The sequence below is a fragment of the Rattus norvegicus genome, chromosome X (genome assembly GCF_036323735.1).
Source record: "Rattus norvegicus strain BN/NHsdMcwi chromosome X, GRCr8, whole genome shotgun sequence".
Taxonomy (NCBI): domain Eukaryota; kingdom Metazoa; phylum Chordata; class Mammalia; order Rodentia; family Muridae; genus Rattus; species Rattus norvegicus.
In genome coordinates, this window is record NC_086039.1 from 108,838,399 (window position 1) to 108,853,228 (window position 14,830).

Below are 14,830 nucleotides of genomic sequence, written 5' to 3' on the forward strand. Positions count from 1 at the left end.
CGTACATGGTTCCCAGGACTCTCTGGCTGTGTGCCCTTTGAGTTCTATAATTCAGGTCTGTAGTTTTCCTTGAGAATTTTCTAGTCTACAGATAAAATTGTACCTAAGGTTTGGTGATTTCTACGGAGCATGTAAGAAGGAATATGAAAAAAAAAACCTGAGAAATGTCAAACCCAGAGGTAATGCTAATACCGTTGCTGAGCCCCCGTATGAACCAATATGGATGGTTTTTGTGTCAGCCTCCACAAATGATGAGAAGTGAGGCATCCATGCAGATCCTCAGATTACCCTCTGTCCTAATCCATATACCTGAATGCAACCCAAGGGAACATTCCGGTGTTGCTTCTTGTACTAGATGAATACCTAGTGCATGATATACTGCTCTCCTGTTCCCTCTTCTCTCCGTAGGAGTGCTAAGGAATCCATCGTTCTTACAGTTCTGCACACTCATCAGGTGAGTGAGCCTCTGTGCCATCTGCCCTTCATCCTGCCTCCTGCCTAAGAAGACATGACTCCATCATGGAAATCAGCACTCTAGGGTGAAAAGAGGGATCAGAAACCTAGGAAGGATGAGAGATCAGAAATCTAGGAAGGAAGAGGGGTCAGAAAGTAGGGCAGACACGAGAGGCACGGATTTAGGAGTGAACTTAAACATGCTTATCTACTCCCATACCCAAGGCTGAAGTTTTTGAAGAGCTGGGTAGAGCTGTGCTCTAGAAACATGTCCTCTGCTTTATCAAGTTAAATTGCTCACTGCCACAGTTTAGAGTCTGTTTCCCACCATGTTTTTGCTATGCTCCACTTGAATGCGCCCATCTCCCATAATGTCCTGGCAAGCAGTGGGTACTACTTTTATTCATCCACATGAAGACTGAGTGGCTGGCCTATGATGTGTGAGACCTGATACTACATTGAAGCATTTCATAAAAATGGTTGGGATGGCTGGAGATGAAAACAATAGAATACTTGTCTACCATGCTCACTGTCCTGGGTTAGACTCCTGGTATCACACAATTAATTAAAAACCAAAGTTGTGCCAGATGGGCTAGCTCACACCATTAATCCCAGCACTTGGAAGTCAGAGGAAGGTAGATCTCTGAGATTTCTAAGCCGGCCTAGTGTACATAGCCAATTTCAGGCCAGCCAAAGTTATCTAGTGAGACACTGTTGGACCAGAGCTTCCATTTTCTCCTGATACATTCAGGAACTGGCTCTGTGAGTCCCCTTTTCTAATCTGTAAATTGAGGTTTGAAGTTTTGAATGTTTCCTAAGCATGCATTATCATAATAATAATAATCAACACTACTGCTATTAGAAGTAAAAAGCTCCAATTTCCCTCTCCTAGATGTTGGATTAGATCAGTGTCCATTACTAGCATATATCTTGATAGCAACCTTGACTTAAATCAACCCAGATGCAAAACTTCTAAACCTCACTCTACCTCCAGCCTGTATGCCCTTTTCTAGTGTCACAAAACTCTCTGGTACCACAGCACTGATGGTGCACCCCATTGAAGGAGACAGAACCAAATCTGCACCATGAGAGAAGAGCAGAATTTCCTTCTCAGATACCCAGGCACCAGATACAGATGGGGGTAGGGGGGAGGATTTTTCTGTAAAGCCAGAAATGGAGCACTGGGGCAAGCCTGGGCTCACAAGTCAAGAAGCATGGTTCAACTCGAACCTGGAACCCGCTACCTTGCTCTATGGTATGCAGCTCTTTCCAGGCTTACACATATATATGAACACACATATTTGCATATACACACTCACTCAGCACCTGCACATAGCATTCCCACACTACAACAATGTGCACAATACCCCAGGCAAACAGGCCTTTCTTTCTTGCATCTCTCTACCTCTGAGAAAACAAGCCCTGGGCCTCTGTGAGCATTAAGAATAGTCCTTTCCCCCACTTTACTGCACAATGTGTATTGCCTAGTGAGCAGTGGGCAGTCAATCCCTACCTATCCTGTCTTGAAAATAACAACTCAAAACAGGCATTTTGTAAGGTTAACATTTATTATGATGATTGAGGCATAGTAGGCCACACCTGTAATTCCAACACTCAGAAGGCAGAGACAAGAGGATCCGTTGAAGGGCAGTCTCGGCTACATAGTGTTTTCTAGGCCAGCTTGGGTTACATGAGATCTTGTATCCATTTGCCCTGTCTACAATTAGAGGTGCACGGTTGCTCTGTTAATGTGATCTTTTCAAATGTCACCTTTTCGAAAATGCTTTTCTTGACTACCCCTGACCCTTTTTTGGTGTTCAGAGACTGGGTTTCTCTGTGTAGTCCTGGCTGTCCTGGAACTCACTCTGTGTGACACTGAGTGTGACACTCTGTTGTCAGACTCAGAAATTCCCCTGCCTCTGCCTCCAGAGTGCTGGGATTAAAAGTGTGCACCACCATGCCTGGCTTGACTCCTGTTTCTGAATCAGCATCTATCCATCATTATCTCTGGCTACTGATTAATTTTCCTCAAAGCTCAAACAACTGTATTTTAAAAGCTTTTCTTTCGAACTAATTGTAACCACAGAAAGTTGCAAAATTAGTATAGAGACGCTTCATACGTATTCTATAGCCTGTTGTTAGTAATGGGTACATCTTCCGTAAGTATAAAACGTAATATCATAGTCAGGAAATCAGAGCAATGTCTCATGCCTGCAGCCTCAGCACTTCAAAAGTCAAGAAATCTTGAGTAACAGGCGAGCAGCATGATGTATTAGTCACGGTTCCCTAGAGGAAAAGACTTAATAGAATGAATACATATACATATATAATATATATGAATATACATATTCAGTTCAACCCTTGAGGCTGGATGTCTCATCTGGTCTTCAGTATACACTGGAATCTCAAAAGACATAGGCTGTAATGCCAGTGAAGAACAGACTTGCCAGTGAGAGCAAGCAGGCAAAAAGAGGAAGTTTCCTTCTTCCATGTCATTTCTATAGGCTGCCAACAGAAGATGCGGCCCAGACTAAAGGTGGGTCTTCCCACCTCAAAAGATTTCATTAAGGAAAGAAACCTCCCAGGTGTGTAATCAACCACCTGTGTTTTAGTTCATTCTAGATGAGCTCAAGTTATCAGCCAATAGTCGTCATCACAGATAGGGAGACCCTGTGCCAAAAAGAATAAACACATAAGTTTTTTTTTTAAGAAATCAGCATTGATCTTATACATATACACAATTTCATGTGAATTTATCAGCAGTATACTTACACATCCATCAATATGATCAAAACACTGGAAAGATCTACCACCAAAAAAGATTCCTTATGATGTCCTTAAACAGATACACTCACCCCTCCCACTCCATCTAAAATCCCTGTTAACCACTAATCTGTTCTCCATATCTGTGTTCTTTTAATAATACTATGAAATGGAACAATATGGCATAAAATTACGTGGAACCTTTGGGGCTTAGCTCTGTTTCATTCGGCATATTGCCCTTGAGATTCATTCAAATTGTGTGTAGCAATATTTTGTTGCCTTTATTGTAGAATGGTATCCCATGGTGTGAATGCACCAGTTTAGTTAATCATCCACCATTGAAGGGCATCTGGGTTGCATCTAATTTGAGGCTATTATGAGTAAAGCTGCTATAAACATTTGTGTTTCTTGTGAGCATAAGTCCTCATTCCTCTGGGATAAACGCTCAAGAGCGTGATTGCTGGGTCATATAGTAAGTGTGTGTTCAGTTTAAATAACTGCCAGATTGTTTTTCCAGAATGCCTTTATCATCTCAAATTCCCTTGAAACGTTATGTTAATATGTTTGTTATCTATGTCCCTCATTAGACTATCACCTCAAAAATGGTGGTGACTGTTCTTTACTGCTGTTTCCCAAGTACCTGGAACAACAGCTGACACAGAAGAGGTATTCATAAATACTGCTCGAAGGAAGGAAGCCCAGGTTCCAACCGTCTAGACCGATGTGCAGAACAAAGAAACTAGCATTTTCGTCATATCCATCCTAACCTTCCCCTCCCATCCCTCCCACATCTAATGGCACAACTTCTCCACTTCGTGGCCCCTTTGTAATGGCTAGGCTGCTTTCTTTCTCCTTGTGCATTTCTTAGTTCTTGTTGCCTTTTGAGCGTTCTTAATGTTACTTGACATGCTTTCTAATAATGTCCATTTCCTCTAAAACCTAGCTGATTATGCCTATCTTCCAAACAGAATTACCTGCCCTGCTGAGAGCTTCTAACTCATTCAGTAATTCATGAAGCATTTATTAAATTCCTGCTATTCTGGCCACTTGTATAGGATAGGGATATTGTGGTTCATAAAACAGGTATGGCTGCAAAGCTCCTGCCCTCGGGTAGCTCACATTCTAGTTCTCCGCTTTGTTCTCTCCAGATCCTTGGAGCATAGAAGTGGGAAGGCAAATACACAGGTGGTATAGTAATCAAAACCTTTAGGAACCAACCAGTCTTGGAAGCCTCCTAGTTGGGTCAGTTGTTAACCCTTTATCTGGTTTACATTTTTAAAATGTTCTCATGGGAAATGTCAAGTGACGCCTAGGAATCTTAGGGAAGCTATTACTTACCAACCAGTGTAAAAGAATACCTAAATATCTGACAACCAGTATTGCCAAATTAGTACATCCCAACTGAATGGCAGCCTTGCATACATACATGTACATTTCATCCTTCCTAAAGACTCTATGTACATAAAATTGTCCAGTGCTTGGATTTTTATTTGTAACTTCCCAAATATCCATGGTGCTGTCCTGGTTACTTGTGACCATGCATGGGACACAAAAAGTTTGAATTGTTTGATACATGGTTCCCAACTGAGGTAAAGCAAGGCAATGAACATTCTTCTTCCTTAAGTCAGCTGTCATACAGAGGTACTCAGAGAAACTAGGCACGTTGTTTCGTATTGAGAAGCTGAGGCAGAATGATCACTTTGAGTTTGAGGTCAGCCCTCACTACATAGTTCTAGGCCTGCATGAGTTACAAAGTGAGACCCTGAGATAGGAATAGAGACATGCTGAAAGAGAGTGAGAGTGAGAGAGTTTCTAAAGGATGAAGAAAGGGCACAGTGCATCCTGGGAAATGCTTCTGCTGTACGACTACTTAATCAGAGTTTGCATCCTAAGTCAGGAACCTGTGAGGTAGCCTCAAGTAAGAAACTTAACAGTCCTGATTCCCAGTTTCTCCTCCTGGAATAAAGAAAATAGACTCTACCAGAATGAGTTATTTTAAGATTTTAAGAGGACAATCTCCGAAATATTGGAGCAACTGTTTGCCATGCACTAATTCAGTGTTTATAGCTGTATAGAACTGTATATGTAACAATATTCAACTGAGAGAATCCTCTCTCAAGCTATCGAGAAAATTTCTTAGAGACCCCAATATATACTCAATATTATACCCCCATATCAAGCAGGCATTTAACATTTTGTAGGTGCAGGGGGCTACTGCTTCTTAATGGAATCTTGCCATGTTAAAGTTTGATGACCAAATCTTCCAGGAGACAGTTCCCCAATAGATCAAGATGTGGCAGACAATTCAGTACTTTTACTAATCCCATAGGTGATTCTGATGGTCAATGGGATTTAGGAAACAGTGGACCAGATAATCTCTAAGGGTCCTCCCTGCTCCAGATGATAATGGTCATTTGGTACCTGGTAATGGTTCCTGGCCCTAACTATTCATTAGAACTACAAGAGAAGCTCTTAAAACATTTGCATTCAAGTTTTAGCCCTGACTAATTGAATTACAAGCTCTGGGGATGGGGCCTTGATATTGGACTTTTGAAAAGGCTGCCCAAATGATTCTAATCTCGTTCATTTGACATTTTCCTCTTAACAGAATAACAGAATGAATTGTACTACAACAGGCCATTGTGGGAAGTAGTTTCAGCCACCACCACCCTTCCACCTAGTCTGCATGTATAGCCATGTATGAAGGCTTTCTTTACCTTTTTGGTAATCAACTATATCCCCATGACTGTTACTAATCATGGTATCTGTTGACTCTATCACATGGTAGGTCCTCAACAAATGTTAGATTTTAAATAAAGTACTTTAAATAAGCTGCCACAAGGAAAGATAGTCCCCTCCAAAGTAGGGCCAAATCAGAGCAAACCAAAGAGCAAGAATTACATCTGCTTAGAGTCATTTTCCCAAGAAAACTCAGAAGGCTGAAAATGACTGTAGAAATGGTTTCCCACAGAGCACTCCGAGGGACTTACCTGTTTTTAAGGTATAAAGATGGTGAGCACCCAGACATACTTTCTGGTTCCATGAACTAATTCATTATTAACAATAAACAATCAAACTAATATTTTTATGCTAAGTCCACCTGAACTTGATGCTAAGAGACATAGTGATATTAAATACTACCTCTTATAACCTGATTGAGCAGATAAACTATGGCAGTGTGTATCAACCAAAATACTGAAGTAAACAGATGAACCAAGGAAGAATCCAGAACATATAATTGGAATGATTTTTATCACTACTGCTTTGTTTTGTTTTGTCTTGTCTTGTTTTCCAATTTTGTTTGGTTGCTAAGATTAGGCTCTCCCTATGTAGCACAGGCTGGACTTAAACTTAACCACCCTCCTTCCTGCCTTAGCCTCCTAAATTCTAGAGTTACAGGTATGTGTTTCATACTCTGCTGGAACCAGGTTTTGATGAAGGGATCATATTTAGCTGGTCAAAAGGAATATTGGGATGCTCTAAAGGTAGGGATAAGTAGAGGATGGTATGAAGTGAGACTAGAAGTAGAGACAAGCCCACTGTGTGCAGGAAGTGGAGCGGAATTACCAAGTACCACCAGTGTTGATATTGGAGGTAGGTGAGGGATGAGGCTAGATAAAATGTAGCTTGAAGGAAACTTGCAGGTCAGGAGAGGGTATATTAACCACTAGGTTATCCTGGATGCTGAAAGGCTGGCATTGTGGTTCCCATCTGGGGAAACCTAGATGGCCTTCCTTTATCCTAGGAGTCCACAGCCCGTTGCTATGGGAATTGATTGTAAGCAGGCTCGGGGTGTCAAAGACAATGAGGCAACAGAAAGGCCAATCAGGAAACCAGTAAAGAACCTGAAGCAAGTATGGAAATGCAGCCTTTATGGTAGCCACTGGTTTCTTCTCTACTCCTATGACGGCAACCTTTTTGGATTCTGTAGTTATGCAGAAGTAATGAGTTCTGGCATTCAATTGCACAGAGTGACTATAGTTAATAATAATATACATTGCAACACAGTACAATACATGATAGGTTTACCACAAAGAAATGACAAGAGTTTGAGGTGCTGGCTACTATGGTCTGATCATTATATAATATATACACGCATCAACTATCACATGGCTCTTCTAAATATGTATAACTACTGTGCATCAAGTAGAATAAAATTTTACAAGATTGGGGCCCTATCTTGCCATGAAATATTAATGTTTGGCCCTATATACTTGACTTCAACCAAAATATGAGTGATCACAGCCCTGAAATCTGTGCTAATAGAGCCACCAAACTAAAAAATGCTCAGAGAATCAGCAGCTGCTGAATTTAGCCCTGAGGGAAAGGCAGGCTCTCTTCCCGATTCCTTATTTCACCTAGCTTCTGCCTTCATTTGTGCTTCAAGGGGCTTGCAGTAGCCCCAGAGGTACTTAGCAATTCTAGTCCCGTGTTTCAAGCCAAAATTCATCTTAGCCAGAAAGGGTGCTTGTTGCAAAATTACCCTCCCAGATGCTAGGAGGAGAAATAGGGTCAGTGAAGAGATCAGATGTCTCAACTTTAAGGTACTCAATTAATCTATGTTTAATGGGTTAGGACATCTTCACCAGTATAGATTCTTGGGCCCCAATCTTTGAGGGATTCTGATTTCTAAGTGGTGTGGGAATGGGCCTCGGATTTTGTATTTTAATAACCATTCTCCAGTGGTTCTTATTGGGGGTACAGTTTTAGAAGTGGTGAGTTAGTACATGCTAATGTTACTAAAGGCATGAACGTGTTTGTAAAGAACTATCTAGTAAATATTTTCATATTTGTAACATAGTAACCCCAAAGCAGCCATGGGCAGTACATAAATGAGAATCATGACTTTGTAAATAAAAATTTATTTACAAAAACATGTAGTAGACAAGATTTGGCCCAGGCACGCCTGTAACTCACTGGGCCCTAAAGCATTGGTTTACATGTTGCAGTGTTTTAGGTCAAAGGGATCACACTAGTAAAGACTTCAGGCCCCACAGCTAAGCTTTGAAGATGACATTAGACAGGGAGATTATTTATTTATTTATTTATTTTTCTATATTGAAGATTCACAGATTTTTTATTAATTGAATATAGCAGCATAACCATTTCTATCACATTTGCATTGCATTAGTTATCATAAGTGAGTTAAAAAAAAGTATTTCAAGAAGGCAGAAAGATGGCCAGAAGTTATAATCAGTTACTATGAGATTTCATTTAAGAGAATTCAGCATCTGAGATTTTGGTGTTTGTAGACATAAATTTTTACAGCCTATTTTAATAAACATTCAACCTCTCCTCTTGCCCACCACCCACTAGTGGGTGAGAAAAGTTATTAGGATATGGGGGAAGTGGACATATTTAGCAATCGTTCTTCAAAGGGGGGAGGCAAACTCGGTCTTCTTTGGCAGCAGTTCAGTCCCATAGCAAACAACAAATATGATTTAACAGCTGCAGACCAGTCCTCTAGGCAGGCAGACACCAGGCAGGAACCAGCAACTATAGTCCAATCCTGAAGGAGCCACAAGGCTGACCAACTGGTCCAAGGCCACTGAAGTGGCAAGAAGTCAAAGGAACCTCAGGAGCTATTCTTGGACGAATTCCTCTCAATGGTGTTACTACAGCAGAGCCAATACATACCTGGTGTTAGCAAAGAATTGCAAGGTTGAACAAATCAAACCAATGATCCTGCCCCCACGGTCTGTGGGGTAACATTTATACTCTTTCATCATGTAGCCTTTCACATGTCTGCTGTATCCAAAGTTCCTTTCACCTGTGTCTGCCTCAGGACAACCCTTCCCGTGTCTGCTTTAGCAAGACATCCCTTCAAGTGCATGCCCCAGTAAAACATCATTTGACATAACTGACTTTCCAAAGAGACTAGAAGTTTCCACATCAGGTGTCTATGGTGTGAAAAACTGTGGAATGGAGTTCTACATGTATCAAGGAAATTCATTATGGTATATTACCATTTAACTCAGTCCTTATGATAGTCATAAATATTACTGTTTCATAGACTGTCAATTTAAATTCCCTTTCTATTTCTTTTCTTTATTAATTATTTTATTTATTTACATTTCAAATGTTGTCCCCCTTCCATGTCTATCCTCCACAAACATCCCACTCCACTCACCCCCCTCCCCTTTGCGTCTAAGAAGGTGCCCAGCTCACCTTCTCTGTAACAAGCCTCCGTAGGACCAAGCTCCTCCCCTCCCATTTGAGGCAAGATAAGGAAGTCCTCTGCTACATATATAACTGGAGCCATGAACCCCACCCATGTATATACTTTTGGTTGGTGGTTTAGTCCCTGGGAGCTATGAGGGGTTGATATTGTTGTTCTTTCCATGGGGTTTAAATCTCCTTTGGCTCTTTCAGTCCTTCCCCTAACTCTTCTACTGGGGTCATGGAGACCTTTTAGAGCCACTTTGTGTTGGTCTGGAAATCAGACCTCACCTGTATGTGAGCATCAGGCTAGACATGACTCTGTGACATCTAGCAGAGAGCAGCTGGCAATAAGTGAGTCACCATCAGCAGCGGAGACTGAAGACTGAGAATAGGACGGAGGCTTCGAGACTGAGAAGACAAAGGTCGATGAGGAATGAGGCATAAACAAGCTGAAAATAGCTCTGAAACAGACACAGCGACTAGATGGTAATCCCTGAAAGCCCGAGCCGTTCTACTTCCTTTGTGGGTTTGCGGCTGTAAATACCTGAATATTTTCCTTGTGGTGGTATAAATGTTTCAAGGACTGGATGTAGATTCTCGTAGGTACAGCAAAATTGTCGTCATCTCCACAGTGTATATATACATAAAACAGTTTGTTCCTTGCCCAGGACTAAGGTAGAACCGGAATCTATGAATGAAAGGTCAGGAGTGGACTGCCAACTTCAGCCTGCTGTAGGGAGGATGGTCATTAAATCAGGATTCAGGACATTGGAGTTCAGCTTCTTTGGCTATACCAAGGGAGCCTTATCCTCCTTTTCTGAGCCCCTGTTTCACAGGTAAAACTGAATGGAGGACTGCATGGCCCACTCAAGTCCCTAGGATGCCTTGCTCCACACTAAGCCATGCAGAAAACTGACAGCATATGACTATAGAGAAGAAAGGTGAATGGAAGACTATCAGGTTGAACAAAGAGTCCACCATCTTTGTGTTTGTGGTGCATTAGTGCAAAAATATCTGACTGAAAACTTGAGTCAAGCAGAGTTGCCCAAACAGAGAGAGCTATAGCTCTGGCTGACCCATTCCTTTCGCTTCCATCTCTGCCTGAATCCCCCACCCAGGATTTGAGCATCCAGCTGTGCGACATACAAAGCCATTGACCTCCTAAACAATCACCACAATCACTACTGTAATTGCTTTCGGCGGAGATCTCCAGTCCTGGATTTTATATTGTCTGCTGCCAACAAACTGGGCCCCGCCCCTGTGCCCAATGAGGAGAAGTCCAGGATACCTTCAGCTTGATGGTTCTCAGTCTTCACTGTAGTTTAAAAACATCAGAAGGTTTAATAAAAATCCTGGATATGTGACCCTGTTTTAAAATACACACACACACACACACACACACACACACACACACACACACACCATACACACACACACCATACACACACACACCATACACACACACACCATACACACACACCATACACACACACACACACACACACACACACACACACACACACACACACACACACGTACACTGATGCTCCACCTTGACTTATGTAATTGGCCTATGGTAGGGCCTGGTCCTTGGAGGCTTTTAAAAGCTCTTGCAAGTATTTCTTCTTTGCAGCCAGAACCAAGTCCCAGTGCTGGAGTTCCTGCTGGACTCAGGTAGAACAAGTGAATTTTCATAATCTGTACTCTGTGGGAGATGTGATTGCTGACCCCATCAGACGGAGCTAGGTCCAAGGCTGACTTGATGAGGACAATTTGTTTCTGATGTGTCTTTATCTCAGGGCCCAGCCCTCCTGTGGCTGATACAGTAAAAGTATCCTAGCCACAGTGTAAATGGCAAATAGTGGTATAATGCACTGCTTTTCCAGCTAGTCTGAACCTTCAGGGGCTTAATACAAAGCAATTCCTGATTGAAGGATTCACAGGCTTTATGGCAAGGCAAGGCCCATAGAGGAGGTCATTTAAAATGCCCCCAAACCTAGTATATCCCTCAGAGCTCATTTTCAGTAAATAGCAACCCTGATTCTCCTATGGACTTCTCTTTTTCTCACTTCCCATGTCTAACCCATCAGTATATGATCTTGATTCAGTCTTCAAAGTATTTCCAGAATGTACTTACTTTGGTCATCTTCATTACCATCATCTCCCTAGCCCATGCCAGCATTCTATTTTAAGTGTCTCACTGCAATCACAAATACTGCATTAAGACACACCTAACTGGCCTTACCATTAACCTCCTACACTCTATTTTCCTCACAGCAGCCAGAGGCTCACACACACATAAAAACCTGTCTACTTAAAACTCATGAGTGGAATGAATTCCAGAGTCCTCATCATGACTTCCAAGGCCCTACACGACTCAGCTCTCAGCTGTTTCTTAGAGCACACTCCCTCTGGTCCCCATTCTATCACTGTATTCCAGGTACAGGGGTTTCCTATACACCTCAATCCTATGCCTGCCCTACGGACTTTATCATTATTTTTGTCCAGAAGCTTCACTCTCCAGGTAGCCTCATTAGCATTATTTTCTTTTGGGTCCATGATAGTCACTCCCTAACTATAATATGTAAACACTTCCTCCTCCCCTAAAACATGTTTGTGTATGTGTGTGTACATATGTGGTTGTAACCAATACATAGGTCCCCAAAGGAATTGAAACCAATGTCTTGAAGAGATACTCACACCCATGTTCCCTGTAGAATTGTTGACAATACTCAAGATATGGAATCAATCTAAGAGACTATAGACAGAGGAATATGCAAAGGAAATATGGTACCTACATACAACAGAATATTATTATGGTTCTAAAAGAAGGAAACTGTCAGATGACCCGAGGGTCAGTCTCCAGCATTGCAAGGAGAATCAAAATCAAATTCTGTCATTTGTTACATGGATGAACCTGGAGGACATTGTGTTACACGAAATAAGCAAGGCACAGAAAGATTAAAAACCTCATGATCTCATTGATAAATGAAATCCAAAAGCAGCAGAGTTACAAAAGCAAAGTGGAATTGTGGTTACCAAAAGCTGGGGGCAAGAAGAGTGGGTGGGTGGGTGGGTGGGGAGATGCTGTTCAGAGAACAAAGTGTTGTGGGTGTTTTTCTTTTTAAGATTTATTTATCTTATGTATATGAGTACACTGTAACTGTCTTCAGACACACCAGAAGAGGGCATTAGATCCCATTACAGATGGTTGTGAGCCACCATGTAGTTGCTGGGATTTGAACTCAGGACCTCTGGAAGAGCAGTCAGTGCTCTTAACCGCTGAGCCATCTCTCCGGCTCCAAAGTGTTGTTTAGATAGGTGGAATACATTACTTTTTAGATCTGCTGCAAAGACATTTTACTAGTTAATAATAATGCAATTGGAGTTTTCAAAACTGCTAAAATATAATCCTACTGAGTCCATCCTTGTCATTCTCTTGTGTAGTCCTTTACCATGTTTTTCTTTTCTTACAGTAGTTCCCCCCCCCACCCGCCCTGATCTGCAGGGATATTCCAAGACCTCATGCATAGTACTGATATATATATACATATGTGTGTAATATATATATATATATATTAAGGTTTTATTTATAAATTAGGCATAGTAAGAGAACAACAACAATAAAATAATAAAATGAAATGATTAAAGAGCTAGGTGTGGCACACCCCTTTAATCTTAGCATTGGGAAGGCAGAGGCAGACTGATCTCTTTGGTCAAGTCCAGCCTGCTCTAAGGAGCTAGCTCCAGAACAGGTGGGGCCACAAAGAAAAACTATCTCGAAAAACAGGAAGAGAAAGAAAAAAAGAAAGGAAGGAAGGAAGGGAGGAAGGAAGGAAGAAAGAGGGAGGGACAGAGAGAGCAATTATAACAATGTACTATATAATAAAGTTTATTTTAAAATGCATTTATTTGTTTCTGGAATTTTTCATGTGTCATTCTTAAACTAAAGTTAATAATCAGTGATGAAACCACAAGTGAAACTGCAAGCTGGTCATGGTGGCACTTGCCTATAATCCCAGAATTTAGATAGTGGCGTTAGGAGGACCAGAAGTTCAAGGTCATCTTTGGCTACATTACGAGTTCGAGGCCTGTCTGGGCTACATGAGGCCCTGAATAAAAAAGTAAAATTACAGAAGAGAGTACTACTGTAGTTATGTGCTACAAAAAATATTTATTAACCCAACACAGTGCTGCACATTTGTAATTCTAGCACTTGGGAAGCTAAGACAAGAGTATCAATATTACAGGTTCAAGGCCAGCCTGGAATATATAGCAAGACTCTATCTAAAAAAAAACCTTATTTTTAATAATTGTCTCTTTGTTCTTTATAAAATAGACATACCGAAATGCCATGGAATTTGGCCAGTTTTGCTCCTGTATCCCTCATTATCTAGAACACTGCCAGACATGCAGTAAACCAATGTTAAATTAATCAAATGCATAAATAAGTCCTCCTAAAGACAAGAGACTTCAGCATGACTCTTGCATTTCCTAAGTGCTAGGCTGTCTGCAGCTCAATGGAAGACTAGAATCAGAAGAACAGTTCCCTTGTTTTCCATAGGGGGGTTGGGCCCAGCATGCCCCCATAGATACCGAAATCTATGGATTCTCCAGTTCTTTATATATCTATATATTGGCATAGTATTTACATGGTACCTATACACGTCATCCCAAATACGTCAAGTCATTTCTAGATGACTTAAGATTCTGAATACACGGTGAACGCTACAGGCATATAGTTGTTACACTGTGTTCTTTAAGAAATGGAGGCGAGAAAAATGTCTGTGCATGTTCCACGGAGACAGAGGGTTTGGTATTGTTGTTGTTTCATGTATTTTTAATCTGGGCTTGGTTGAACACACGGATGCAAAGCTGTGGGTAACAAAGGCTAACTGTAGTTTACAGTGTTTGCTAATCATGCTTCCTGCTGAATTTTCTGGAAAAGGTTTCAAGAATAAGAGAGCCTGACTGATTCTTTGGGCATTTCATGCAGAATTGAATCCACAAAGTGATGCAGCATTTGGAAGTAGAAAGCCAGGAGCACTGAGCTAAAGCCAGGGGCTCATCGCTCTATTCCTGAATAGTTCAGAAAGTATGGATGAGTCATTTTGGAGGGCTGGCCTTACTCTCACTCAGATCTCAAAAATATTATTTATAAGTCTTTTTTCTAGGGGCATACTTGTGAGACAATAAGATTATTTCTGGAGATCCTGTGGGACATTTGTATTCACATACAACGAAGTCTACTATTCAAGTCAATCTCATATTAAGAAAACTGAATATGTAAAATTTTAATGTATATGATTACTGAGGATTTTTTTTCAAACCACCTTAAGCTTAGAGAATTTATAATGGGATTCACTTTATCCAAATTCAATTCATGCCCAGCTTTTACACAACACACCAATCATACAGGGAGATAATTAGCACATTGCCTTGCACTTAACAG

General features: G+C 41.2%; 1 protein-coding gene across 6 annotated transcripts in view; it reads left to right on the forward strand.

The window, feature by feature from the left end:
* Frmpd3 (FERM and PDZ domain containing 3) overlaps positions 1-14,830 on the forward strand; it is a 149,883-nt gene that overhangs the window by 85,888 nt on the left and 49,165 nt on the right. For 5 of the 6 annotated variants that reach the window (XM_039100596.2, XM_063280550.1, XM_039100595.2 and 2 more), the window contains one exon: positions 409-454. The exons of the other annotated variant lie outside the window; for it this stretch is intronic. In XM_039100596.2, the coding sequence (XP_038956524.1) occupies positions 409-454 (46 nt within the window). The remainder of the gene's footprint in view (positions 1-408; positions 455-14,830) is intronic. 6 annotated transcript variants of the gene reach the window in all.